We start from the raw sequence: 27500 nt of genomic DNA, 5'->3' as shown, positions 1-27500 counted from the left end.
TCAAACCCTGAGTGGCATCAGAATGCCTCGAAAGTGTGTTACTCATTTTTAACAATGGCCAACATGAATTCATACTGAGGAGAAACCGACTTGTGATTATTAAGTTACGTTCATTTATCATTAAGTGATTGCTTGGGGTTGGACAGGATCCTTTAGCATCAGTGATTAGTGTGTGTGTGTGTGTGTGTGTGTGGGTGTGTGGGTGTGTGTTGGACTCCACTTTTTAGTCAAGTCAGTGAGGAGTATCGAACACTCTGTGGCAGCTATCCAGTGCTCGACTGTGAGAAGGACCAGCATGCTTTGCACGTGAACATGCATGAACTGTGGCGGTGCATCTGCCTGGTCATATACTTGCAATATTGTGTGTGTGCGTGCGTGCATGCGTGTGCATGTGTGTGTGTGAGTATGTAAGAAAGGGAGAAGGTTGGACTTTTGCAGTGCTGCTGTGTCTCTCATCGTTGGACTGCAAGCAACAAAACACTTTAATCAATCTCCCAAATTAAATTGTCATAACAGAAATGATGGAGAACCCAGTGGCCTCCTTCATAGCATTTCACTACTATCTATATAATTGGAGTGAATTTTTAGATGATGTGAACTAATTTACATTGTAAAAGTTGAAGGCCGACGTCATGGGGGGGGCGTCCGGGTAGCACAGCGATCTATTCTGTTGCCTACCAACACGGGGGTCGCCGGTTCGAATTCCCGTGTTACCTCCGGTTTGGTCGGGCATCCCTACAGACACAATTGGCTATGTCTGTGGGTGGGGTATGTGTACTGGTTGCTGCACTAACGCCTCCTCTGGTCGGTCGGGGATACCTGTTCGGGGGGTTAGGGGGAATAGCGTGATCCTCCCACGCGCTACGCCCCCCTGGTGAAACTCCTCACTGTCAGGTGAAAAGAAGCAGCTGGCAACTCCACATGTATCGGAGAAAGCATGTGGTAGCCTGCGGCCCTCCCTGGATCAGCAGAGGGGGTGGAGCAGTGACCAGGACCCCTCGGAAGAGTGGGGTCATTGGCTGCATACAGTTGCAGAGAAAAAGGGGGAGAAAAAAAATTGCAAACGTGTTCACCCATCACCTTTGAACACAACCATTCAGAGGAGTCTTCTCAATGTAGGATGCTTCTTCATCATGTGCACTTTTGGACAAATGTTGACGGTGTCACCAACTGTGATACATGGACTGACTGATTGTTGGTGTTGGTTCACAGATCGTGCTGGAGAACAGCAGTCGGGAGGACAAACACGAGTGTCCGTTTGGCCGCAGCAGCATCGAGCTGACCAAGATGCTCTGCGAGATCCTCAAAGTGGGCGAGCTGCGTAAGTCACCAATCCAAACACACACACACACACACACACACACACACACACACACACACACACACACACACACAAACTCCTCCATCTCTGCCCGGATAGCGGATGTACTCCATCACACTTCATGCCATTATCTTCAGAGCGAGCACAGAAGCATTAGGAAAAAAATGACCTCGGGAATATTTATCTTGCGAGAGACAACCCCCCCCCCCCGTATTTAATCACGCAAAACTACAAACAAAGCGCTCATGCGCTTTAAATCAAATACATATATCCCCCACTGGTAGGATGAAAGCAGCCATTATCCTTGGTAATGGTGATGGGGGGGGGATTCATTTATTAGTGATGAGCCGAGCCCCCACCGAGCCCTTATCCCATTCTACCATACTGCCTGTGGAGGCACGCTGCACCGGGACAGCAGCGCTGCGCCCTGATGCATTTTAAATTGATGTGCCCTTTTCATTTGTCCTTTTTCGGTTTTTATGGTCGAACCAGACGAGTTGTGCCTGGTTCCATTCCAGATTGTGACCCCCGGTGCTCTCTGTAGGAAGGGGGATGACATTCTCAATTCAAATTGACGCGCCCTTTTCATCTACCGCTGTCTGTTGTTATGGAGGACGTGGACTTGGCTCTATTGCGGTGCTTTTTTTCCTCTCGTCCACCACCTTTCTGCAACGGTAAAAATGTACCTTTGCCTGTAACGGTGTCGGATAGGGATGGTTTTCATTACAGGACAAGCAGCTAAGTTTCATTAGAGGACAAGGACATCTCTAAGCATATTGAACTGTCCCTATCCTCTTTTAATATGGCCTTATCTCTGCCTGGCCTTTTGTCATACAGAATATCCCTACCTTCCTCTCTGCCCTCATGAAAGTTTGAGCATAATAGGATTGCTGAAGGCAGCGACCAAGATAATATTTGAACCGTATAGCTCTCTTGGCGCCGTTTGGACTAAGGTGCTACAGCGTATGTGGGGGTTATAGGGCCATGTTTGCAGTAAAGGATGTGTACTGAACTGTGTGCTCCGTTTCTCTGGTGCTGTTTTGACATGTGGACAACAGCAGAAAAAAATATTCCTGAATGAATTTGTCCATACACATCCATGAACAAACATTTATACATGTGTGCTCAGCTTCCAGCCTGACACGCTGCAAGGACAGAGACTGTGTCATCCTGTTTCTTTGTGTTTGGGTACATACATATACATGTAAGTGTTTTGTTTGACGCTCTGCATCAGGTTCCCTTTTGACCCGTGGTGCTGTTGAATACAAACTCCTGGGTGTAGCATAGAAATGCAAGTTTGACCTCAGGCATATCAAAGTGCTGATTCGGTTATAAGAGAATAGAAAGAAGACAACATTTTTATCTCTGCTGCTTTAGTAAGCAAGTTGTGAAAGGCTTAAGCATTGGTGTTCAATCCCAAGGAGGAATGCCTGGTCATTGGAAGTAAGATTTTGTTTTGCAATGACTGGCTTGTTAAAAATAAAGCAAACCAAGCAGAATGTGTGTTTGTGATTAAGTGTCGGCAGGTCAGGCAAAACACTTGTTTTCAAAGCCATTCAAGAGACCGGACCACAAAAACACGTATATCAGTGTGTTGAAATGTTAGCCTGTGTAACCCTGTTGGTTTTTGTGATAATATATTTCAACTGGGACGGCACGGTGGCGCAGTGGTTAGCGCGGTTGCCTCACAGCAAGAAGGTCCTGGGTTTGAGGCCCCTGAGGGGTCGTCCTGGGTCATCCTCTGTGTGGAGTTTGCATGTTCTCCCGTGTCTGCGTGGATTTCCTCCGGGTGCTCCGGTTTCCTTCCACAGTCCAAAGACATGTAGGTCAGGTAAATCGGCCGTCCTAAATTGTTCCTAGGTGTGAATGTGTGTGTGTGTGTGTGTGTGTGTCTGTGTCGGCCCTGTGATGGCCTGGTGGCCTGTCCAGGGTGTCTCCCCGCCTGCTGCCCACTGACTGCTGGAATAGGCTCCAGCATCCCCGTGACCCTGAGAGCAGGATAAGCGGTTTGGATAATGGATTGATGGATGCTTCAGCTGTTCAAGAGTTTTTGAATAACTCTTTAAATGCACTTAGCCTGTATAGATGCACTTAAAGCTGCAATGGTCGGTTTCTCATTTCAATCTGGATATGTATGTCAATAATGAGGACATAAAAAAATGACATTATTTCTAAAGGAGAACATTAATATGCAAATGATGTTGATATAAAAAGTGGGTGTAGCGAAAGTTCAGCTGTTGCGAACGGGGAAACAGGAGCCTATAGGCACACACACACACACACAACACCATGCCCATCAGCCTCATGAAAGTGAACACTCGCCATAAGCGATAAGCTGCATTTCCTTCTTCCCTCGTGGAGCACCAAGTGCATTCTCGTGCACTCTCCATTAGCACCGTGTACATTAACACCCTCGCCGGCGAGTGTGTAAGTAGGATAAATGTAACGTGCAGCAGGCAGGTGTTCGGGATGTTGAGTGAGTAATGACTGGTCATAAATGCGGTGTGTGCATGAGTACCATTAAATCTCACACGAACACGTGTTATCCTCAGGGAAAGTGGGAGAGAAATGACTTGTGCTTCTCTATCGACTGTCTGTCATAATTTGGTTGACCTTTTAACCAGGAATGTGAAATACCCGGCGCTAATGAGGATGTTATCGTGTGTGTCTGTCTCTAGTTGATGTTTTATCAACTGTGAGAGTGTGGTGTTTGAATTATAGTAGTACTATGGACCGTTGCGTGGTAACACAGCGTAACTTCAAGGGTAACGGTGACATTCTGTATGCGGGTTAGTACTCCTCAGCGGGCATTGCGGGGGGAAAGGCTGTTAACATTTGTGCCTCAGATTCCCCTGAATGGCGCGCTGGCATTATGAATGCTCCTCTTCTAAGCCGCCTCGTGTATCCCTTCAACAACCTTGAGCTCAACTAGCTGTTTCCCTGGCTGTCAAAAGGTTTACAGGGATTGAAAAAGCTCCTCCTTTCACAAAACACCGAGGCAGAGCCGAACTAGAGCAAGATTATAAAAGCGTCAAGCTAGTTGAACCTCCCGTCTGATTGATAGCACAAAGCTAAAACCATGATGCAGTCCTACAACCAGGCGCCCCAATATCACACCACCTCTCTTTGCAATGAGGCACCATTTTCTTTAAAAGCAGAATGAATCTGGGAATCTGAATTTAAAAATAAAACTGTGGCGTCCGTTGGTGTGGCGGTCTGTTTCGTTGCTTACCAGCACGGGGATCGTCAGATCAAGTAAGTCCTCATGTTACCTCCGGCTTGGTCGGGCGTCCCTACCGACACAATTGGCCGTGTCTGTGGGTGGGAAGCTGGATGTGGGTATGTGTCCTGGTTGCTGCACTAGCGCCTCCTCTGTTTGGTTGGGGCACCTACTCGGGGGGGGGGGGGACTGGGGGGGAATAGCGTGATCCTCCCACACACTATGTCCCCCTGGTGAACCTTCTCACTGTCAGGTGAAAAGAAGCGGCTGGCGACTCCACAAGTATCAGAGGAGGCATGTGGTAGTCTGCAGCCCTCCCCGGATCAGCAGAGGGGGTGGAGCAGAGACCGGGATGGCTCGGTAGAGTTGGGTAAATTGGCCAAGTACAATTGGGGACAAAAGGGGGGACTGTTCTATTGTTTTTTTCTTTTCTTCCTCCACTCCGGGTCCGTTTGTGATTAAAGATAGTAGAAGGAGACAGGATTTATTATGACAGCAGTGACTTTTTAGTGGATCATTTGCTTCCTCTGAAATGCCAATATGGCACCAGCATCTTGATTTCTCTCACAAGGAGAAGACACCGGGGGGATTCTGGACATGCTGGAGGCTTTTGAAGATGCTCATCTCCCCAACTCGCTTTCTACAGATTTCTTTCTGGTTTAATTACTCGCTCTACAGAGGGGCGATACCACCGATTTTCTTTTCGATCTGATACCAATAAATCCTTGGGCTAGTATCCCGATACTGATACTTTAAAACGTCTTCTTGTGTACACAAAAACAGGAAATATTTGTGATTTCTAGGGTGAAAATTGGTAAATGCAGACACCAAAAAGTTATATTTGAAAGCAGTGGCATTAATATGAAATAAGATCAGACTTCACTACAGACTGGGAGGTAGCCTCTGTTTCTCTGCATGCAGCAAGGACGAAACCATGGTGTAGACATTGGGGGGGGGGGTGTCCAAATGAGAGCCCGCCTCCCCTAGAATTTTTTGTTCAAAGTGCATTTCCCACAATTCTATGATAAAATCCACACATTTTGAACATAGTTTTGAGGACTTGCATTGTGTCCAGATATCAGTACTTTACCAGAAGAACAATGACCTACCTCAATTATAATTTTAATTTGATACATTGAGTAGCCTTCTTGTATTAATAGTATTATTTTTGCTAATGTTATGCTGTTTAGCTAGCTAGTGTATAAAGAACAGTGTACAATGTACAGTAGTAACAGTTACCTGAAACGTTAGCTATTGCCTTATCTACTAAGCTAACATTACCTATTTAGGTATCTAGTTACTTGCTGTCTGAAACAAACCTCGTATGTCCGGCTGCTGGTGTCGAGAAGTGTCCTGCCAAGGTAGTACGTATCCCCTGATAGAAGTGTGCCCCTGTCCTGCTTTCTCTGCTTTTTAGGGAACATTACTTCCTCTATTTGTTCACCTCCGCTGACTGACCAAAACACCCGTCAGATTATCATCACAGCACAGAACGACGTGAGGTGGATTCGAACGTTAGCAGATGTGATTCTGGGCTTTTCTAGTGAACATTAGCTAATAGCAAAAACAACATGCTAAATAAGACAACCGAGCTGTGTGTGCTAGATGGGGGGGGGGTCACATCACACACTTGTTTCCTTTAACAAACGGAAATAAATTGGAAATAATAGGCAGATGTGTTGATTACCCCCCCCCAAAAAAAGGAAAAGTAGTCCCTATCCTGAACAACAATTACAAAAATAAAACAAACAAAAAATAAAATAAAAACCGTATCTTATATATCACTAGTTAAAGACAGTAACTGGTATTGATTTTTTTTTTTATATATATATATATGAGGTTTGATGCTCAAAACCTAACCCTCAGGATCGGAGTAGCAATACTTTGGTATCGATCCGCACATCCCTAACTCACACTTCGACTGCTGCCAGGTTTAAAGCTCTCGCTTTCGTCTGTCTCATACCTCTACAGTCTGTCCTCCTTCACCTGTCCGTGCAGACTCTGTCTCCCGTTGAACTTGACAGAAATGAACCTGCTATAACAGTAAATGGCAGAGACACGATAAGCTACTATGTGGTCATGTGACATGATAAGACAATATGTGGTCTAAGGTACATTAGTTATTACCAACATAACACTGCAACAACCTCATCCAGTACTTAAAGTGAGTGCATTGGATCATTTTCTCCACATGTTGTCGTATTTTTTTGTTTTTTGCAGGTTATCGTAGGTCAACATGGAAGGGAAGCTTCCATATTTGCCCTCCTGTCTGAGAGTTAACCCATAGTTCTTATTGTGTTTGTGCTATAAAAACAACATCCAGTTCACTGTGTAGCTTCAGAAAGGTGACAGTAACCCCACTGTGTTTTACCCGTGCACCAATAAACTGAAAGATTAAGCTAGAATCTCAATTTCCTTTTAATCATATTATGCTTATGCATTGACCTAGCCCTGGTAAAGATGATCACAGGCATTTATTTACATGTCTTTTTTTTACCCCCCCCCCTTCTATCCCCAATTGTCAGTTGTACCCGTCCAGTTACCCCACTTTTCAAAGTCGTCCCAGTCGCTGCTCCACCCCCCACCCCCCCAAGCCGGGGAGGGCTGCAGACTACCACATGCCTCCTCTGATACATGTGGAGTCGCCGGCCGCTTCTTTTCACCTGACAGTAAGGAGTTTCACCAGGGGGACGTAGTACGTGGGAGGATCATGCTATCCCCCCAGTTCCCCCTCCCCCCCGAACAGGTTCCCCAACCTATCAGAGGAGGCACTACTGCAGCGACCAGGACACATACCCGCATTCCCACCTGCAGACAAAGTCAATTGTGTCTGTAGGGACACCCGAACAAGCTGGAGGTATCACGGGGGATTCGAACCGGTGGTCCCCATGTTGTTAGGCTACGGAATAGACCGCTACGCTACATGTCTTTTTCTAAGGTTGGCGTTATAACCTTAGTGGTTTACCATCGAATCGTTAGTCTGCATGCAAGTGAACCCGTTGACAGTAGAGCCAGCAGCACTGTCCAAGTCCCTGTTGAATGTCTCTCTTAAGTCTTCCCATCTGACGTCCTGCTTCAGGTGCCGGTAGCAGAGACGGTGTTAACACTTTGCTCTGTGGTTTGCATTACGATATTTCCGTGCAGAATACTCTGGAGCAAAGCAGAGAGGTTTAGGGAAGGGGGGGGGGGGGTCGGTAGCTGTCGTTGTCTGTAGACTCTATGTAATTCACACCACAGTCCAGGTGCTTGCCTCTCCGTTTTCACTCTCTGATACTCTCTCTCCTCTTACGCTCTGTCTCACTTCGCGTGTCTTTTCTCGTCTCCTTTCTCTCCCTTCTCTCGTTCTTTCTGTTGCCCTGTCACGGATCCTAAAAGATTAATTGTCCAACTGTGTTCCTGCAAGAACACAAGGCTTAATGGAATCCGCGTCAGTCAGGCGCCAAGCCGCGACTTCTTCGGCTCCCCTATTTAAGCAGGCCCATGGAATATTTATGAAGTTATTTCAAATGGCCGAGCATGGCGGGGAATTGGCCTGTTTAGTGATTCATGGTGCATCGTCTCCTGGCTGGAGATGGAGAGTCCAATGGCGGGCCTCGACAGGTCCGGGGGTGGACACACACACACGGGCATACACACGACACACGGGCATACACACGTGTGCAAGTGAACACACTCACACACACACGCACACACATACCCAGGCAGGTCAGGAGGTGAGGGCAGGCTCCAGACTGAAAGCTTTGTAATGTTCTTATGTTCATAACACTGTCTTGCATTGTCTCGCCATCCGGCTGACCGGTTGTGAATGCAGAGACCAGCACCACAGACAGCTCCCAACTCATCAGCATTGTCCGCAAGACCCATCCATCCATCCATTATCCAAGCCGAATTCGGGTCACGGGATGCTGGAGCCCATCCCAGCAGTCACTGGGCAGCAGGCAGGGAGACACCCTGGACAGGCCACCAGTCCATCACAGGGCTGACACACACACACACACACACACACACACACACACACACACACACACACACACACACACACACACATTCAAACCTAGGGACAATTTAGTATGGCTGATTCACCTGACCTACATGTCTTTGGACTGTGGGAGGGAACCGGAGCACCCGGAGGAAACCCACGCAGACACGGGGAGAACATGCAAACCCCACACAGAGGATGACCCGGGACGACCCCCAAGGTTGGACTACCCCGGGGTTCGAACCCAGAACCTTCTTGCTGTGAGGTGACTGGGTGACTGCTGTAACCACTGTGCCACTGTGCTGCCCAAGACCCATGAGTCATGTCTGATTCCTTCACTCTTATCGATTTATTATTAGGGCTATTTATATCGATTTCTCTTTTCCTCCATCTCCGTTTAAGGAGAATATTGGCTTTTATGGGGCCTTTTACTGAAATACTCAAGAAAAGGGCTTCGCTTCAAAAAATAATAGGCGACGGATGAGACATGGACAGAGGCAGGATACCAGAACAGCAGCAGTTGTGATGCATTTGCAGTCTGCGAGCTTTGGCTGAGTCAGTGCAGTCATGCCTGTAGACTCCAGGATTGAAATACACCCGTGCTCGTGTCATTTGGGGACGAAACCCAAAAAACGGAGCCCTCATTCCTGATTTACATTTTAGGTTTGGGTATCCTGTCCCAACAAGATGCACTGCTGTGTGCTTTATGGTGATTTGTCTAGTTGAGGTGTTTGCAATCCATTTACACTGTTCGTGTGTGTGTGTGTATTTGTTCAGTTTGTGTGTGTGTGTGTGTGTGTGTGTGTGTGTGTGTGTGTGTGTGTGTGTGTGTGTGTGTGTGTGTGTGTGTGTGTACTTGTTCAGTTATATTTGTGAGGACTAGTTTGATTCTTTAACCAGTATGAGGACATTTTTTTGCAAAGTGAGGACATTTTGGGCAGTTTCTCACTTCTTTAAGGGTCTACTTGAGGGTAAGGGTTAGGGTAAAGGATAAGGTTAGGGTAAGTGTTAAGGTTAGGGTAAGGGGTAAGGTTAGGGTAGGGGATGAGGTTAGGGTAACGGATAAGGTTATGCATGTAGTTCTGATGTTTAAGGTTTGGGTAAGGAGCTGGGGAATTAATATAGTCAATTAGTCATCATAGGTATAGAGAACCAAGTGTGTGTGTGTGTGTGTGTGTGTGTGTGTGTGTCAGTGGGAGGTGGTTTTGGTTGGGGGATGAAAGATTGGATATGTGTATATGAACCCAGTGGGTGATTCAGAGTCATCTGTATTCACCGGTCATCTCCCTCTGAGATGACGTTCCTGGCAGATTTGTCCAAACAACGCCCGTGTGCGCGCGCGCGCGCACACACACACACACACACACACACACACACACACACACACACACACACACACACACACACACACACACACACACCCCGCTAACCCCTGAGAGATGCCATGGTGTGAGACTGAAATACTCAGATGTACTTTGTCTTGCTCAAGAAACACTTGCGGGGACATAATCATAGCACACGCACACACACAAACAAACACACGCACACTCATGGAGAACACACTGTGAGCTGCTGCCTTGGTGAGAAGTCGTACATTTGGGTGGAAGGGCAGAGTGTGCTGCTGTCAAGAGTTTTCCCTGGAATGTTGATGTGGATAAATCGGTTCGATCAGTCACAGGAAAACAACAACCGCGGCATTTTTCAGAGAGGGTGCTGACCAACACGCTACGCCGCCGGCTGTTGGCGATGCGATACCGAAACTCGAGAATGCCGGCAAAGGAATGGCATATGGAAATATATAGTGTTTAGCTCTTGTGAGAATATTTTTTCACCCCATCTCATGTATTTATATTCACTCCCCACATTTGAGAGGGAGCAGTTACTTCCACTAATGAGGACTAAATCCATCTCCGGGAGATTTCGGCGTGCCGAGGATTTACTCCCGTGACCCTCACATTAGCATGCTAACACGAGTGGTGGCTGAGCATCAGCTCCGAAAGTGATCCCATTTGAAGTGACTTGTTAAGTCCCAAGGTTTTAGCGGCTAATCCCCCCATAAGTCCCCTCTTTGAATCGTGAGAGAGGTGGATGACGGCGAGGGGCAGAGGGGCAGGGGGGGGAGGGGCAGGAGGGCCGAGTGCTGAATTCCAAGTATCCGTGAAGCCCTGACCCGTGGCTCTGGTGGCCACCGTCGCCTACTTGACACAGCCACTCCAAGCTGAAGTCTTGTGCAAGGCAGAAACTTTCTAGTGCTGGCTTTGCTTGTTGTTGTTGTTGTTGTTGTTGTTGTTGGCCTGCAGCATAACCCAGCATAGTGTGTTGTGTTGTTTTCTCTTGTGTTTTGATTTCGGAAAAGACAAACGACACTGGACAGGAGTGTGTGCGCAATGAAATAGGTTTGGGGAATCACTAGTGTTGATCAGTGGTGTTGCCAATGGATGAATCACACTCACCCACACACACACACACACACACACACACACACACGTGCATGCACGCATGCACATATACACAAACACACACTCTCTCTCTCTCTAGCACACTCTCTAGCATGCACATACACACACACACTCACTCTAGCACGCACACACACTCTCTCTGCCTCTCTCTCACACTCTAGCACGTACACACACACACACACACACTCTCTCTCTCTAACACGCACACACACTCTCCCTCTCTCTAACTCTCTCTAGCACGTAAACACACACATACACTCTCTCTAGCATGTACACAAACACACACACTCTCTCTCTAACACGCACACACGCACTCTCCCTCTCTCTAACTCTCTCTACGTACTCACACACACACACACACACTCTAGCATGTACACACACACACTCACTCTCTAGCAAACACACACTCGCTCTCTCCTTCTCTCTCACTCTCTCTAGCACGTACACACACACACACACACACACACACACACACACACACACTTTCTCTCTCAATTCAATTCAATTCAATATTTGCTTTATTGGCATGACGTATGTTTGTGTACATATTGCCAAAGCATGTAAAACAACAACAACACAACACAACAATGATTCTAATAATAACAGCAACAACAACAATGATTATGATATCAAACAACAACAGTAGCAATAGGTGTCGTCACCCACTGTCTCTCAGGTTGTGGCAGGAAAATATAAATCTTGCTGCAATGCTCGCCGCTGGCCCCCCTCCCAGGACCACCTGCAGCTTACCTGCGTCGTCCATTTCCTGCTACTCTGGAGTCACATGTTCCAGCTCCTGGACAAAAACCCGTCGCTGTTTTTCAAATGTGTCACATTTGAGGAGGAAGTGCACCTCTGTCTCCACCTCATCTGTCATGCACTGACCACATGTTCGTTGCTCTTTTGGCAACCACGTCTTTTTGTGTCTCCCCTTTTCAATGGCTAGACTGTGGTCACTGAGCCTGTCTTTGGTGAGGATCTGTCGCTGCTTCCTGTCTCTGCCAGTTAAGAGGTATTCGTCCAAATCATAGTTTGTTTTTAGGGCCCGATAGACTTCTAGTTCGTTTTGAGTTTTGATTTCAGCGTTCCAATGTTTCAGATAATTGTTCTTGCTTTGTTTTATAGCCTGATTTATCCTCATGTTGGTTTGGTTTATAGCCTGATTTATCCTCATGTTGGTTTGTTTTATAGCTGATTTATCCTCATGTTGGTTTTTTTTGTAGCTGATTTATCCTCACGTTGGTTTGTTTTATAGCTGATTTATCCTCATGTTTGTGTGGAATGCAGTGCTGGCCTGAGGTTGGTTGGTCTTAGTATTTGTTAAAGGGTTAGTGAGTCTCAGAGCCAGCTGCTTCAGGGGACTCTTTTTGGGGTTCAGTTCTTGGGTTTTCAGAGTTTTAAAGTGCAATGTATTTGTTGGGCTTGTATTTAAGTGCATCCAGAAATTTAGAGATCTTTTTTGCACATTTATCAATAATGGAAACCGGCCTAGTTCTGCCCTACATGCGTTGTTTGGTGTTTTCCTTTGTATTTTCAGAATCATTCTACAGAACTCAGCATGTAGGGTTTCTGCTGGATGCTTGTCCCATCTAGTGTAGCTGGAAAGACTTTGAGTGGACCCCATACCTCACTTCCATATAGCGCAATGGGCAGAATTACACTATCTCTCTCTCTCTCCCTCTCTCTAGCACACACACACACACACACACAGACACACACTCACTCTCTCTCTCTAGCACACACACACACACAGAGACACACACTCTCTCTCTCTCTCTCTCTCTCTCTCTCTCTCTCTCTCTAGCACACACACACACACACACAGACACACACTCACTCTCTCTCTCTCTCTCTCTCTAGCACACACTCACTCTCTCTCTCTCTAGCACACACACACACAGACACACACTCACTCTCTCTCTCTCTCTCTCTCTCTCTCTAGCACACACACACACACACAGACACACACTCTCTCTCTCTCTAGCACACACACACACACAGACACACACTCACTCTCTCTCTCTCTCTAGCACACACACACACACAGACACACACTCTCTCTCTCTCTCTCTCTCTAGCACACACACACACACAAACACACACTCACTCTCTCTCTCTCTAGCACACACACACACACTCTCTCCCTCTCTCCAGCACACACACACACACATTCTCACTCTCTCTCACTCTCTCTAGCACGTACACACACACACACACACACACACACACACACACACACATGCGCTCGCTGCTTGATGAGATAAGCCCTAGAGCCTGAGGTGTTTTGGGAGCAGCATTGTTGGAGTTGAGAAGCTGTGGTTGTCAACATGGTGCTTGTGGGGGATAAATGATGGATGGAAGATGCAGGAAGATGCAGAGAACGAGAGCCGCGTCTCCTTTTTTAGTGCAAATCAGGTGCACCGAGTAGACCATCAGGAGTTTTGTGTCTTTGTGGGAGTGGATGAATGAGGGACTGTGTGCGAGAATAGTTATTAGAGAATAATAATAATTTTGTTACACGTTTTGCACGTGAATAACCTGTAACATCCGGGACAGGTTGGGGGGGGGCGTGTTTGCATGACTGTGAGTCCTCCTCTCTGAGGGGCGGCTTTAGGGAGCGTCCGGCACCAAGTGCACGTCGTCTGATGTTCTTCTCTGATGCCCTCCGTGGTAAGAAACACCAGAAATAGTTGTCGGATAGAGCAGCTAATTTTACACCCAGCATGTCGTCTGCAGCACCACCTTCACGAGGAGGTAACAACCTAACAGAAGAGACGCCCCGATCTGAGCAGAAAGCTGGTCTCTGAACAAAACAGCACATCCTGTGAATGTACGTAGGTTTGATCTGCGTTTCAGGACCACGGCTCTGACAGGTTCACCGTTGAGGTCGGCCGATAAGCTCGTAACGCCTCCTGTGTTTTTCCTCTTCTTCTTCTTCAGTCTCTCAGTCGCCCCCCCCCCCACAGTCTCCGGTGTGCCTTGTGCAAAGTTGGCGACTCTTGTTTTGCAAATCGTCTTAGTTCTGGAGTGTGAAGAGGCGCGCTAGAGAGAGGTCTCTTTTTCATCCCCCGAAGACATATATATTGGGGGGGTTTTAATCTACTCCTGCACCATCTTGTATTCTGCAATAGCTGGTTGTTTTAATTCAACGCTCCAGTCCAGGCCGTTTCAGAAATAAAGAGTGATGTTAAAGGTAGCTCGGTCATTGCATTTCTCTGCATTGGCTTTTTTTTACACATAGCAGAGGACCCCCCCCCTTTTCTCCCCAATTGTATCCAGCCAATTACCCCACTCTTCCAAGCCGTCCCGGTCGCTGCTCCACCCCCTCTACCGATCCGGGGAGGGCTGCAGACTACCACATGCCTCCTCCGATACATGTGGAGTCACCAGCCGCTTCTTTTCACCTGACAGTGAGGAGTTTCGCCAGGGGGACGTAGCACGTGGGAGGATCATGCTATTCCCCCCAGTCCCCCCTCCCCCCCGAGAACAGGCGCCCCGACCGACCAGAGGAGGCGCTAGTGTGGCGACCAGGACACATACCCACATCCGGCTTCCCACCTGCAGACACGGCCAATTGTGTCTGTAGGGACGCCCGACCAAGCCGGAGGTAACACGAGGGATTCAAACCGGCGATCCCCATGTTGGTAGGCAGCGGAATAGACCGCCACGCTACCCGGACGCCCCTAGAGGACCCTTTTTGATTCAGTCACCAGTAGCTGCTTCAAGCTAAACTGCAAAATGGGTGGTGGGAGTCTAGTCAAGGCAAACGCAGCATCACATCCTCTGAAAGAGATCAGTTAAATGTTGTCCCATTGGACCCCCCCCCCCTTCTATCTTTGGTGACAACCGTAGTGATCCATGGAATTAAAATAGAAGTATTTGCAAACACCCGGTTGATTTCATTATATTTACTGATAAATGCAGACATGGACCCAAAGACATTTAAGACATAATTGTTTTTTGTTTTTTTTTTATTTTCAATGGCAGCCATCATCGCACAAACAAGCCTTTGTTGGTTGCGTGGCTTTGATAGCTAGCGTGTTAGCAGAAATGACGGGTCCCTGCTTTAGCCGAGCTTCGGCCCAGTACCTGCATCCCGACTTCGGTGTTGTTTCAGAACGACAAGCGCAGCGTCAGCTTGCTCAGTCAACCTGCCAACCGTTGTTTGCACCTCTCTCCATACCGGCTGCACTGGTACCCTGCACACAAATGGACAGCGACTGGACCGGAAAGGTGGTGCTGATGCAGCGCAACGGACACACACACACACACACACACACACACACACACACACACACACACACACACACACCCTCCCCTCTTGTCACGGTAGGACACGAGGGCCTGCTGGTATGGTAATTAGTGAGAGGATGACACCCTTCACTGTGTGTTTGTCATGGGGCTGAGCTGCAAGGTGACTCTGAGAGGTGTTTCTTTGCTCTGTCCACATTCACAAACACACTTCCTGTTTTGTTTTGCGTTTTTTTTTTTTTTCTTATCACACCAGACCTTGATAGATGTCAGGGAGGCAATCTGCTCACATGTCACTTTCTATCTCTTAGGACACAAAAACATGCCCGCACCCTCTCTCTCTCTCTCTCTCTCTCTCTCTCTCTCTCTCTCTCTCTCTCTCTCTCTCTCTCTCTCTCTCTCTCTCTCTCTCTCTCTCTCTCTCTCTCTCTCTCTCTCTCTCTCGTTCACACACACACACACACACAAAGCTTAGTCACCTCTCTCCTCCTCATGACTCATTTGTGTGTTGGTCAGTTTGAGTAATTAGCTTCTAGCTGACGTCACACCTTCAAGAGGTTTCTCCTTGAACGGGATCCGATACATACAAACAAGACCGGGCAACAGCTGTCACACCCAGTCACATTCACTCGCACTCGGACACAAACACACACGCACAAGGAGGCGTGCACGCACGCACACACACACACACACACACACACAAACACAAATAGTCACTCAATGACTTGAGTGAGATGACAATGACATCTGACCTCAGCCCACCCACACATATCCTTGAGAGACAGACGGGTAGTTGGATTTAGAAAGAACAAAGTGGAGGAGGAGAGAACTGGTTGAACTCTCGGAGCCGGCGTGTCTCCAGCAGTGTGCCGTGTGGGAGCAGGGCTCCTGGTTGTGCTGCTTTAATCTCATTGTGTTTACTTCCAGCCGTGACTTCAGGACTTCTCTCACCCATTAGCCCAGCCTGCGTAGCTTAGTAGCTTAGCGTGGACGGAAACCCTCATGACGATGTAGCTGCTGCACAGTTCTCCCCAAATTCTCCGTCGGAAATGCCGTTACTGTTGTGCGAATTGTCACACTTTCAGTGTTTGCTCTTTTTCCTCGTTTGTACTTGGATTGGGAGTTTACATGGCGGTTAAAGACGCGTTTTCAGTGACTCAAATTCACTCTGAATTGTTAAGGAAAAATGCCTTGAATGTGCCAAACATTGTATGTATGTGATCGTCCGAATAAAAAGGTTAAAGCTCAAACGACTTCACAACATCTAACCGTGCTCTCGAGAAGTGTGAGCACGCCTGTTTTTTAACGGCAGACATTTTGATTAATAAGTTGGCGGGGAGCACACTGGAGGGTGTACTCCAATTGTCGGGGCATCACACTGCTCAGCCTCCTTGGGAAAATCTACTCTAGGGTGCTGGAAAGGAGGCTCCGACCGATTGTGGAACCTCGGATCCAGGCGGAACAATGTGGCTCCGTCCTGGCCATGGAACAACGGACCAACTCTTTACCCTCGCAGAAGTGCTGAGGGAGGCATGAGAGTTTGACCAGCCAGTCTACATGTGTTTTGTGGACTTGGAGAAGGTTTACCACCATGTACCCTGGAGTACTCTGTGGGGGATACTGTGGGAGTATGGGGTACCGGGGCAGTTGCTACAAGCCATCTGGTCTTTGTTTAACCAAAGTGAGAGCTGTGTCCGTCAAACACATTTTCAGTGGGTGTCGGGCTCTGCCAAGGTTGTTCCTTGTCTCCGATTCTGTTTGTGATATTCATGGACAGGATCTCAGGGCGCAGCCAAGGTGAGGAGTGTGTCCATTTTGAGGACCTCAGAATTGCATTTCTGCTCTTTGCAGATGATGTGGTTTTGTTGGCTTCATCAGAACGTGACACTTCGGCACGCACTGGGGCAGTTTGCAGCTGAGTGTGAAATGGCCACGATGAGAGTCAGCACCTCCAAGTCTGAGGCCATGGTTCTCTACTGGAAAATGGTGGATTGCTCCCTCCGGGTTTGGGATGAGTTGTTGCTTCAAGTGAAGGAGCTCAAGTATCTCGAGGTCTTGTTCACAAGTGAAGGTAGGATGGAGTGGGAGATTGACAGACGGATTGGTACAGCATCAGCAGTAATGCGGACGTTGTACCGGACCATTGTGGTGAAGAGGGAGCTGAGCTGGAAGGCAAAGCTCTCAATTTACCAGTCAATCTTCGTTCCAACCCTTACCTATGGTCATGAGCTTTGGGTAGTGACCGAGAAGGCGAGATCACGGATATAAGCGGATGAAATGAGTTTCCTCTGTAGGGTGTCTGGGCTCAGCCTTAGAGATAGGGTGAGGAGCTCGGACATCCGAAGGGAGCTCGAAGTAGAGCCGCTCCTCCTTTGCGTCGAAAGGAGCCAGTTGAGGTGATTTAGGCATCTGATTAGGATGCCTCCTGGGCACCTCCCTTTGGAGTTTTTCCGGGCACGTCCAACTGGGAGGAGGCCCCGGGGTAGACCCAGAACTCGCTGGAGGGACTACATGTCCAATCTGGCCTGGGATCACCTTGGGATCTCCCAGGAGGAGCTGGAAGGCATTGCTGGGGAGAGGGACGTCTGGAGTGCCCTACTTAGCTTGCTGCCACCGCAACCTGACCCCGGAGCGGCTGATGATGAGATGAGATGAGGTGAGGTGAGGTGAGGTGAGATGAAGTTGCCGGGAAATCAAACGTTGGATGTGAACACATGTAAATGGGAAACGGAGCATCTTCGATGTACTATATGGTTTACCATATAGTATGCATTTACTACACAGTTTGCATTTGTTTAAAAAAGGATCTGGATGCATGGCCCTATCAGTGTGAGCCAGAGTCAGACTCAAAGGCAGAAGAAGAACAGATCCCCGACAAATGAGAGCAAATTACAATATGATGCTTACATAGGCATTCATGTCAAGTCACGTCATGTCATGTCATGTCACAACAGATTAGATGACAGTGTCTCCATTCTGATGCTAGTTTCATAGATGAACACAGTAGAGGCTGAGCTTTGCCCAGAGTCAAAGATGGATCAATGTGAATAAAATGCTACCAACCGTTTCACATCCTAATTAGAGTAAATTGAAGCGCTGGCATCATCTCCATCTATATGAGTGGAGATTTAGCCTGTCCAACACTTTAGAAAATATATGTCTGAAAGTCCCAGTATTGATATTTAATAACACTAATACACATTTTAATTGCCCCCTAACGATCTAGATAGCATTTTCTTCCACTGGAACGGGCCTTTAATTTGCTGAATAGGCCCCTTTAACCTAGAGCCAATTCAAGTCTGTAAGAACCCCTTGTACTTTTATGTTGCGTCAACACGGGGCGACAGGGTGGTATAGTGATATGGGGCACCAGTTTTAGCCAGAAGGTTCAGATTCAGAGCCCTGGTGTCAAATATCTTTCCTGCTGAGATGTGCTTGAGCAAGACACTAAATCCCTTACGGCTCCAGCAGGTGCTGTTATGTGGCTGACACTTTAATGGCTGATTGAACCAGTTTCCCCCAAAAGCTGACTTTTAGAGGCGTTTTTATTTTGTTCCCCCCCAAATTGCACCGTTGTGTTTGGTTTTTATTTAACTTGGAGCTAACACGGTGGCATATGGTCCTGAAACGGCGTCCCAGCTGAAAATGGAGGGTGACAGTTGGCGGAGTCAGATCCATAAAGGACATGTGCTCACACTAGCCTTGTCAGTGTTGTGTTACCTATTTTGTGGGTCTTATAGAAATTCCACATCTGGCTATACAGATGGAGGGAAAGTATACAGGTTGAAGTGCACACTGGTCACAAGGGGGAAAAAAGCCTTGTAGAGGAGTTGATAGAGTTGGCATGTGTACAATTGCAACCAATTGATAGGCGTAGGACAATGGGGTATGTAGTCAGATTATGTACTGTCCTTTAGATGGGTTCCCCAAATTTGTTAGAGATGTCAGGACATAATGAAACTACACTTTTATTTTTGTATTCATTTGTATTTCCTCATGAAAATTAAAAAAAAAAGAATTTACAATAAAGGCACGATAAAGTGTTTCCCTGCAGATACAATGTGCTACCACATCATTTGAAAACAGATGTGAGCCGAACCCATCAGGTCGCATATCTCATTTGAAAACTGACTATCTTGTGAACATTAAAGCGTATTTGATGCTTGTTTGTTCTGCTGTTGGACCAACACGTGTATGAGTTTGGGTCAAACTGACCTTGCTCATGACGGTCTGAATCCAGCTCAGATTGCCTGTTGGTGGGTTTATTATCTTAACACTTCCTGAGGATGGAACGAGCCAAGCTCAAACCATCAAAAGCTGTCTGTTATCAGGGCGTCGAGGTAGCGTTGTGGTCTATTCCGTTGCCTACCAACACAGGAATCGGCAGTTCAAATCTCCATGTTCACTCTGGCTTGGTCGGGCAGTCCCTACAGACACAATTGGCCGTGTCTGCGGGTGGGAAGCTGGATTGGGTATGTGTCCTGGTCGCTGCACTAGGGCCTCCTCTGGTCGGATGGGGTGCCTGTTCAGGGGGGAGGGGGAACTGGGGGGAATAGCGTGATCCTCCCATGCGCTACGTCCCCCTGGCGAAACTCCTCGCTGTCAGGTAAAAAGAAGCGGCTGGCGACACCGCGTGTATCGGAGGAGGCAAGTGGTAGTCTGCAGCCCTCCCCGGATCAGCAGAGGGGGTGGAGCAGCGACCAGGACGGCTTGGAAGAGTGGGGTAGTTGATACAATTGGGGAGAAAAAAGGGGAGGGGAAAAGCTGTCTGCTATTGTTCTGTATGCCGTGAACAAAACCAATAGTAATCAATTTGAAATCGGTGTCAGTGGGAGTTTTGGCGTGTTTATGGCACCAGTTCCTCATTCCCAAAACTCCTGTTAAAAAACTGTAAAAAATCAGTGTTAAAAAAATTAGTGATTTTTTAAAAATGCATTGGTTTTCTCTCCTTTTTGGAAGTATTCTTACACCCATTAACCTATTTGCATAGGCAAACACGGATGACTTGTATGCTCACAGCCCCCATTAAATTCATACAGGGGACTGAATGGCTGGTTATGGCGTGTCATTACAAAAGAAGGGGGGGGACCCCCAGATAACTTGAGGTGCCTTTACATGTCAGTATATTGAAGCACGGACACCCCCTAGTTAACGACGACGTTAAAACCTTTTCACTAAAGCTCCCAAGTTAAAATGGTGTCTTCTACCTTGAAAAGAGGATTATGTCTTTTGTCCAATCTCCACTTGAGCAGTCTGTTCCTCTCTCCGCTCTGCCTTCCTCAGATTTGAATCAAGCAATACTGCACTCTTGCCCCCCCCCCTTATAAAATTAAATTATTACGACATGACATCACCTAAGTCAAGCTGAATCCTGATTGTGGTGTAGGAAATACTCCCTTTTGCTTCCACTGTCCCCCTGCACATACACGTATGCACTAGTACCGAGGCCCACAGCCAGGAGCCTCACCTTAAAGTCCCATCAAGATTACTGCCTTCAGGTCAGGGTGCGGCGAAGCTTGGTGCCTCTCGTTTGCATGCTTGTTTGTTTGTATTTGTCAGAATTGTCCTCGACACCCATCCAGCCCAGCCGGGCGGAATGGCTGTGAATGATTTGAGTTATTATTCCGATAAGTGTTATTAGTTGTTACGTCAGGTCGTTGCAGCAAAGCGTGCCGTGATGCTGCCCTGGTTAAAGCGATGTCGTCTGAGGCAACTGAGGCTTAAAGGAACAGTTACCTAATCGCAGTGACACGGCTTTCCACTCACGCGGCGCCGTCTCCACTCATCCAGATGATTTTAAGTGCATTCGTGCAGAGCCGAGGAGCGTTCAGTGCTGGCGTTTTAGCTAGCAAAGCTAAAAGGAGCTCTCGCGCGGCGCAGGTCTTTTCATCCTGTACTTGCAGGGCATTCATGTTACCGGAAGAAGCATCCTAGTACATATTGCCACGCTATAGGTCAGTCCCGGTGGTAATATGCTGTACGTTATCTTAATTTGTACACCTGCCTGTTTTTAAGACACCAATTCGACCTTCTCAGCATGTGAGATCCTTCCCTCGCCATCGCTCCGCTGTGACCCACATCTCTCCCCGTTTCAGTATTTGCTTTGCAAAGAGAATTGTGTTTGTCTGATTAAATATTTAAAGATCCACATCTTTACGAGGGAAAACTAACCGTTCGGGGTACGACGCTCAAGCTGAATGAAACAAGACGTCTAGGGTTCAGCGAGGCAGAACGCTGCTGTGGAGGTCAGAGCGTTGTCGGGCGTCAGCGTTCGGGAGTGGTTTTTGGCCTTGTCCTGCGGCGCTGCCGGACACGGTCAGGTGTAATGGAGGTCAATATGCGATTTGCTGTCCCTTGCAAAGCTGCAGGGAAGAGAAATGTTCTGCGACGCCCACCCCACGAGACAGTTCACAGTCCATATCTCCCAAATAAGCCTCGACATGCAATTCCCTTCAGCTCGCCACCTCAGGCCTCTCTGTTGGTCCTATCAATAAAGCCCCGGCGGTCACCCACAACACACTCGCCCACTCCATCAGCCACAGGAATAACAAGTTGATTGAAGGAGGGTGTTTTTTTTTCTTCTTGTTTTTCCAACCGTCTCTCTTCTTTTCCCCCTCTACCTTAGTTTATATGTTTGTCCCTTAGGGAAGTGTCCTGTTGACTAAGCAGCCAGTCAGCATCTGTCTTTGACTCACCTCCATCAGTTTCCTGACAGACTGACAGCCCGGCAGCCCGATACCCACCAGAGGTTTTTTTTTACCCTTCCCTCAATCCACCCGATCCATCGCTTCAAATGACCGCTTCGATATCAGTGCCCCCAGCACGTGGGCATGATTCATTATGCTGTGAAGTTTCAATTGCTGCCTCACCCCGCGCCCCCCCCCCCACATCCCCCCTTAATCCAATTCTCTGTCCACTGTGGAGGGCCGGTGCTCCTGCTGTGCTTCTCTGAGACTTTTTAAATGGAGTGACCTTTGGTTCAAGGCTGCTTCTAATCTCTCCAACACGAGGGGAAGAGGAATTTGGTTTAAATTTATGTCAAGCCCTGTTATTGCGCTGCTTGGCTAATGTGTTTAGGCACTCTTATCACCTTTTTCCATTCTCACTTTTCTCCCCGGTTGCAGCGCCGCCTCTATATTTATAAACGCACGGTCATACGCCAACGATGCGAAAACCTCGCGATCAATATGACGCCAATCAAGAAGCCGAGGCACCTCTGGCTTTGCAGATCCAGTTACAGCCACGCTTGCGGGTCAGTCTTGGCCTCGGGGGGATGTATTTATTGTTGATAAGGTGCTAGGGTTTCAACGTCTTGATGCACTGCGGGCAGCTAGTGTATATCTCACCCTCAGCAGGTAATTTCTAATGGAAAGTGTAACCCAATAAATGTATATACCGGGCGTATGGGTAGCGTAGTACACGGGGATCGCCGGTTCGAATCCCCGTCTTACCTCTGGCTTGGTTGGCCGTCCCTACAGACACAATAGGTTGTTTGCATATGATGTCACGAACTACAGGTGGAGGGCAGGAAGTTATTTTCTACATTGGAAACACTATCACAAACTTTCGAAATGCCTATGTTTGGCGTCATTAACTGAGAAACCTCAAGGAGTTTTTATTGAGTACCAAAAGTTGTTGTTCATGGGGGGGGTGCAAGAAATTGACCCAAAACGCCGGAAAAAAAGGCTTACGAACCGTCGTCTGCGGTCAGGAGGAGCGGAGTAGGATAACGCACGTGTGTGCAGTGACCACTTCGTCAAAAAAAATCACTCTTCATAACATAAGGATCATGTCCAACATATCTTACTTTCTGTTTATACCTTTCTCTCATAATATCGTCTATAAACTAGCACAGTTCGGGCTGAACTAGCTCCATCTCGTCCATTCTGCTTTTCACTTCCTGCCCTCCATCTGAATCTCGCACTTCATCAGAATCACGTGACTGCAAACAAGCTATTGGCCGTATCTGCTGGCGGGAAGCTGGATGTGGGTATGTGTCCTTCTCACTGAACTAGCGCCTCCTGTGGTTGGTCGGGGCACCTGTTCGGGGGGGGGGGACTGGGGGGAATAGCGTGATACTCCCACGCAGTACGTCCTCTTGGTGAAACTCCTCACTGTCAGGTGAAAAGAAGCGGCTGGCGACTCCACATGTATTGGAGGAGGCATGTGGTAGTCTCCAGCCCTCCCCGGATCAGCAGAGGGGGTGGAGCAGCGACCAGTACGACTTGAAAGAGTGGGGTAATTGGCCAGATACAATTGGGGAGAAAAGGGGGGGGGGATTAAAAATAAATGAATAGATGCATATACCTCCTGCCACCTGCTGTAGGTAAAATGGGTTTACAGAATACCCACTCCATCCACAGTGTTGGATAACTTTCATAAAGAGCATGTTGAAGAACCATGTGATGGAGAACAGTTAAAATGTTTTCAGCCTGCGTAGTTCTCACTTCCAGGTAAAGGAGCCCCGCTGTGGATCAGGGGTGGGTTTAATTCAGACCTGCGAAGGCTGACAAATAAAGTCAGGCCTTGAAGCTGAATCTGGTTGCATGACCACAAACCCAACTCGTTCACTCTCGGTTGGTTTTCACCTACACGCAGAGCACCCTTGCCATGGTGTTCAGTGTCCACAGTGGCTGATTTTGACTTGAGGAAGGATTTTTGAATGAGACAGAACACTTCACCAAGGCTCGGCTTGAACACGTGCTCCCATATGCACCAGGAGTTTGCTTAATTGTGAGTTTGTGTAGATAAATGGTGTGTGTTTGAAGATGTTGTGGGTTGCGTGTGGGCCGCTGGTCTTTGTTGTGAAGCGTGAGTCAGAGGCGTCCAGGCTAAGGGCCGGGTTCCTTGAGGCGCGGTTAGATATTTATGAATCGAAGGCGGCCATGTGGCATGAGTCGCTGAACGGAAGAGAAATGTGAAATGTAAATGAATGGACCCAAGTTGTCCATTTGGCTCACGTTATTCTGTGAAGTGTGTGTGTGTGTGCTTGTGTGTGTGTGTGTGTGTGTGTTTCTGTACATGTGTGTGGTCTACACATTCATATGAGTGTGCACGGCCGTGTGGGAGTGTGTAGGAGGGCAGCGAATAGAGAGAGCCAGATTCTTTGGACTAAAACTTGTGCGCTGACAAAGACGGCGTTGTGCAGCGGCAATACATGTACACGCCATTTGCCAATATACATACAAACACACACACACACACACATGTGCATACACCTAAACAAAATGTTTAGGCTGTAGTTAAATGAGTGTCTGGTGTGGTTATTTACGTGCTTGTATGAGGTGAGACCCCGCGAGACCCCAGCTCGGTGTTGAACAGCGGTATGCATGCTTCACATTAAAGCTAGGCTACGCTGGCTACCATAGCTGTACTATGGTAGCCCACTTGTATCTGTGAGCAGTTGGCAACCTCATCAAACTTTTGGTGGCTAACATTAGCATTTGCCAAATAGCCGTTTTGGGGTTGCTTTTTTTTCTTCAATTTAATTTCACTTTTTTATATTTTTTTCCTTTTAATCTCATTCACTTGACCTCCAAACAAGCCATTTTGGCTTTCACTCCATCCTCCCATTTAAAAAAAACCCTCATATAATCTGTTTGCAATGAGGTGATATAAAGATGGTAATTTGATCTTTCGCAGACATTAGGTTTTTTTTTTCACCATCTTTTTCTCCCCAATTGTACTTGGCCAATTACCCCACTCTTCCGAGCCATCCCGGTCGCTGCTCTAACCCCCTCTGCCGATCCGGGTGGGGGGGGGGGCTGCAGACTACCACATGCCTCCTCTGATACATGTGGAGTTGCCAGCCGCTTCTTTTCACCTGACAGTGAGAAGTTTCGCCAGGGGGACATAGCGTGTGGGAGAATCACGCTACCCCCCCCCCTCAAACAGGTGCTCTGACCAACCAGAGGAGGCACTAGCGTGGCGACCAGGACACATACCCCACATCCGGCTTCCCATCCGCAGACACGGCCAACTGTGTCTGTAGGGACGCCAGACCAAGCCGGAGGTAACGCAGGAATTCGAAACAGCGATCCTCGTGTTGGTAGGCAATGGAATAGACCGCTACACCACCGGGACGCCCCTAGAGGACCCTTTTTGGTTCGGTCACCAGTAGCTGCTTCAAACTACACTGCAAAATAGTTGGTGGGAATCTAGTCAATGAAAAAGCAGGATCACATCCTCTGAAAGGAATCAGAAGCATGTTAGATGTTGTCCCGGCGATCCCTGTGTTGTTAGGCAACGGACCAGACCACTACGCCACCCAGACGCCCTGCAAACATTAGCTTTTGACATCCGTTGTTACCGTTCACTTTGCACCAAAACACTTCTTCAAAACTCGAAGGTGTCATCTTTCAAAGGCCGTCCAGTTTGACCCTGCTCCCCCTGTGTGTCCACAGCCAGCGAGAACTGCCACGACTTCCACCCCATGTTCTTCACCCACGACCGCTCCTTTGAGGAGTTCTTCTGCATCTGCATCCAGCTCCTCAACAAGACCTGGAAGGAAATGAGGGCTACAAGTGAAGACTTCAATAAGGTATGTGTGTGTGTGTGTGTGTGTGTGTGTGTGTTGTGTTTGTTGGAGGCTGTGGTATTACTCAAATAACGCCCATTTGCATGACATTAAAGGTTTTGTGTTGAACCCAAAAAAGAGCACACAATAGTAGCGCTCCAAACCCTAAAGTCAGACCTGTTCTCATGAAATAACTATCAAAACCTACTCCTGCAAAATGATCGATGTTGTTGTTTTTGCTGTTGTTTTATCTGAAAAGATGCACATTTACATAGAGACTCGTGTATGCTGTGTGTTGGACACTTCAACATTTCCATGCAGTGTCATGGCCCTGCACACTTTTCTGTCACACATCACTGACCTTGTACTTCTGTTCTGTACACTGGTGGACGGAGACACAATCTCATAACACTGTATAAGTACAGCTTCAAACACACACACACACACACACACACACACACACACACACACACACACACACACACACACACACACACATATTCAAGGCTTGATTAATGATGCATAGAGAATGGAAGGTATTTGTTTCTGTCTACTCAGATGTTGTAGACCTCCTCTTGAAAGCAAGAAGGAGAGAAGATGGCTCGGGGGGGGGCTGAGTAAACACCCCGGGGCAGCTCTTGGATTTTTAATTCTTCTGCATTTTATTTGTTGTTGTTGTTTTTTCTCCCCCCTCACTGACATGAAACAGTCGCTGCCTCTGTTGGCCATTCCACATATTTGGCTCTCACGTCCTCGTGTGGTGTTCAGCGGCGGCTGGATCAGGATGAAGAACTTCCTGTAAGCTGGCTGATGTTAAGTAGGCTCATTCAGGGGATGTCCACGTGCGTTGCCAGATAGTGCTAGTAATGAGGTGTTTATGACAGATGCCGTATGTTGTGTATCCAGTTGGATTTCGGGTCGGTGTCGCCAACAGATGCTCTTGTGTCTTCTTCCTGATTTGTCTGCAGTAATCACTGCCTGCTTTAAGCGCCAGACAGGAAGTAATGGTGATAAAGCATCCTTTTACAAGTGGAGAGTGGATACGGGCATTTGTTGTAGCCCATCCATCCATTATCCAAACCGCTTATTCTACTCAGGGTTGCAGGGATGCTGGAGCCTATCCCAGCAGTCATTGGGCGGCAGGTAGGGGGACACCCTGGACAGGCCGCATAGTCCATCACAGGGCCAACACACACACACACATTCACACACTTTCACACCTAGGGACAGTTTAGTATGGCTGATCCACCTGACCTACATGACTTTGGACTGTGGGAGGAAACTGGAGCCCCCGGAGGAAACCCACGCACAGACGGGGAGAACATGCAAACTCCACACAGAGGACGGCCCCCAAGGGTGAACTAACCCCGGGGCTCGAACCCAGGACCATCTTGCTGTGAGGCGACCACGCTAACCACTGCGCCATCGTGCCACAGTGTTTTAGCCCAGTCCTCACAAAATGTCCTGCTCATATTTGTTACCTTCAGTCTGCATTCTACTGTAAAAGGCTATCTTGGATAAAAAAGAAAAAAAAGAAAGAGATTAAGGGGCCATTTCTCACTGCCCATCTCATCTCTGTTTGGCAGTGGTGCTCCTCTTGGCAGCAGCATATGTTTTATAATGATGATATACATATTGGCATGGAGGTGACAGTAAAATAGCTAATATACGCTAAGTTGTTATCAAGTATTCCCACTACCTCGTTGCCAAGAGTAAGCTTGGCTTGTTCTGAGTCATGTGCAGGCAGACCAATG

At 47.8% G+C, this 27500-nt stretch overlaps 1 protein-coding gene across 4 annotated transcripts in view; it reads left to right on the top strand.

The window, feature by feature from the left end:
• The window catches only part of elmo1 (engulfment and cell motility 1 (ced-12 homolog, C. elegans)), a 132190-nt gene that overhangs the window by 64899 nt on the left and 39791 nt on the right, over nucleotides 1-27500 (top strand). For all 4 annotated transcript variants that reach the window (XM_056298191.1, XM_056298188.1, XM_056298189.1 and 1 more), the window contains 2 exons: nucleotides 1213-1321; nucleotides 25634-25770. In XM_056298191.1, the coding sequence (XP_056154166.1) occupies nucleotides 1213-1321; nucleotides 25634-25770 (246 nt within the window). The remainder of the gene's footprint in view (nucleotides 1-1212; nucleotides 1322-25633; nucleotides 25771-27500) is intronic.

The sequence above is a fragment of the Lampris incognitus genome, chromosome 18 (genome assembly GCF_029633865.1).
Source record: "Lampris incognitus isolate fLamInc1 chromosome 18, fLamInc1.hap2, whole genome shotgun sequence".
Lineage (NCBI taxonomy): Eukaryota > Metazoa > Chordata > Actinopteri > Lampriformes > Lampridae > Lampris > Lampris incognitus.
This window is presented reverse-complemented; position numbering and strand designations above follow the sequence as displayed.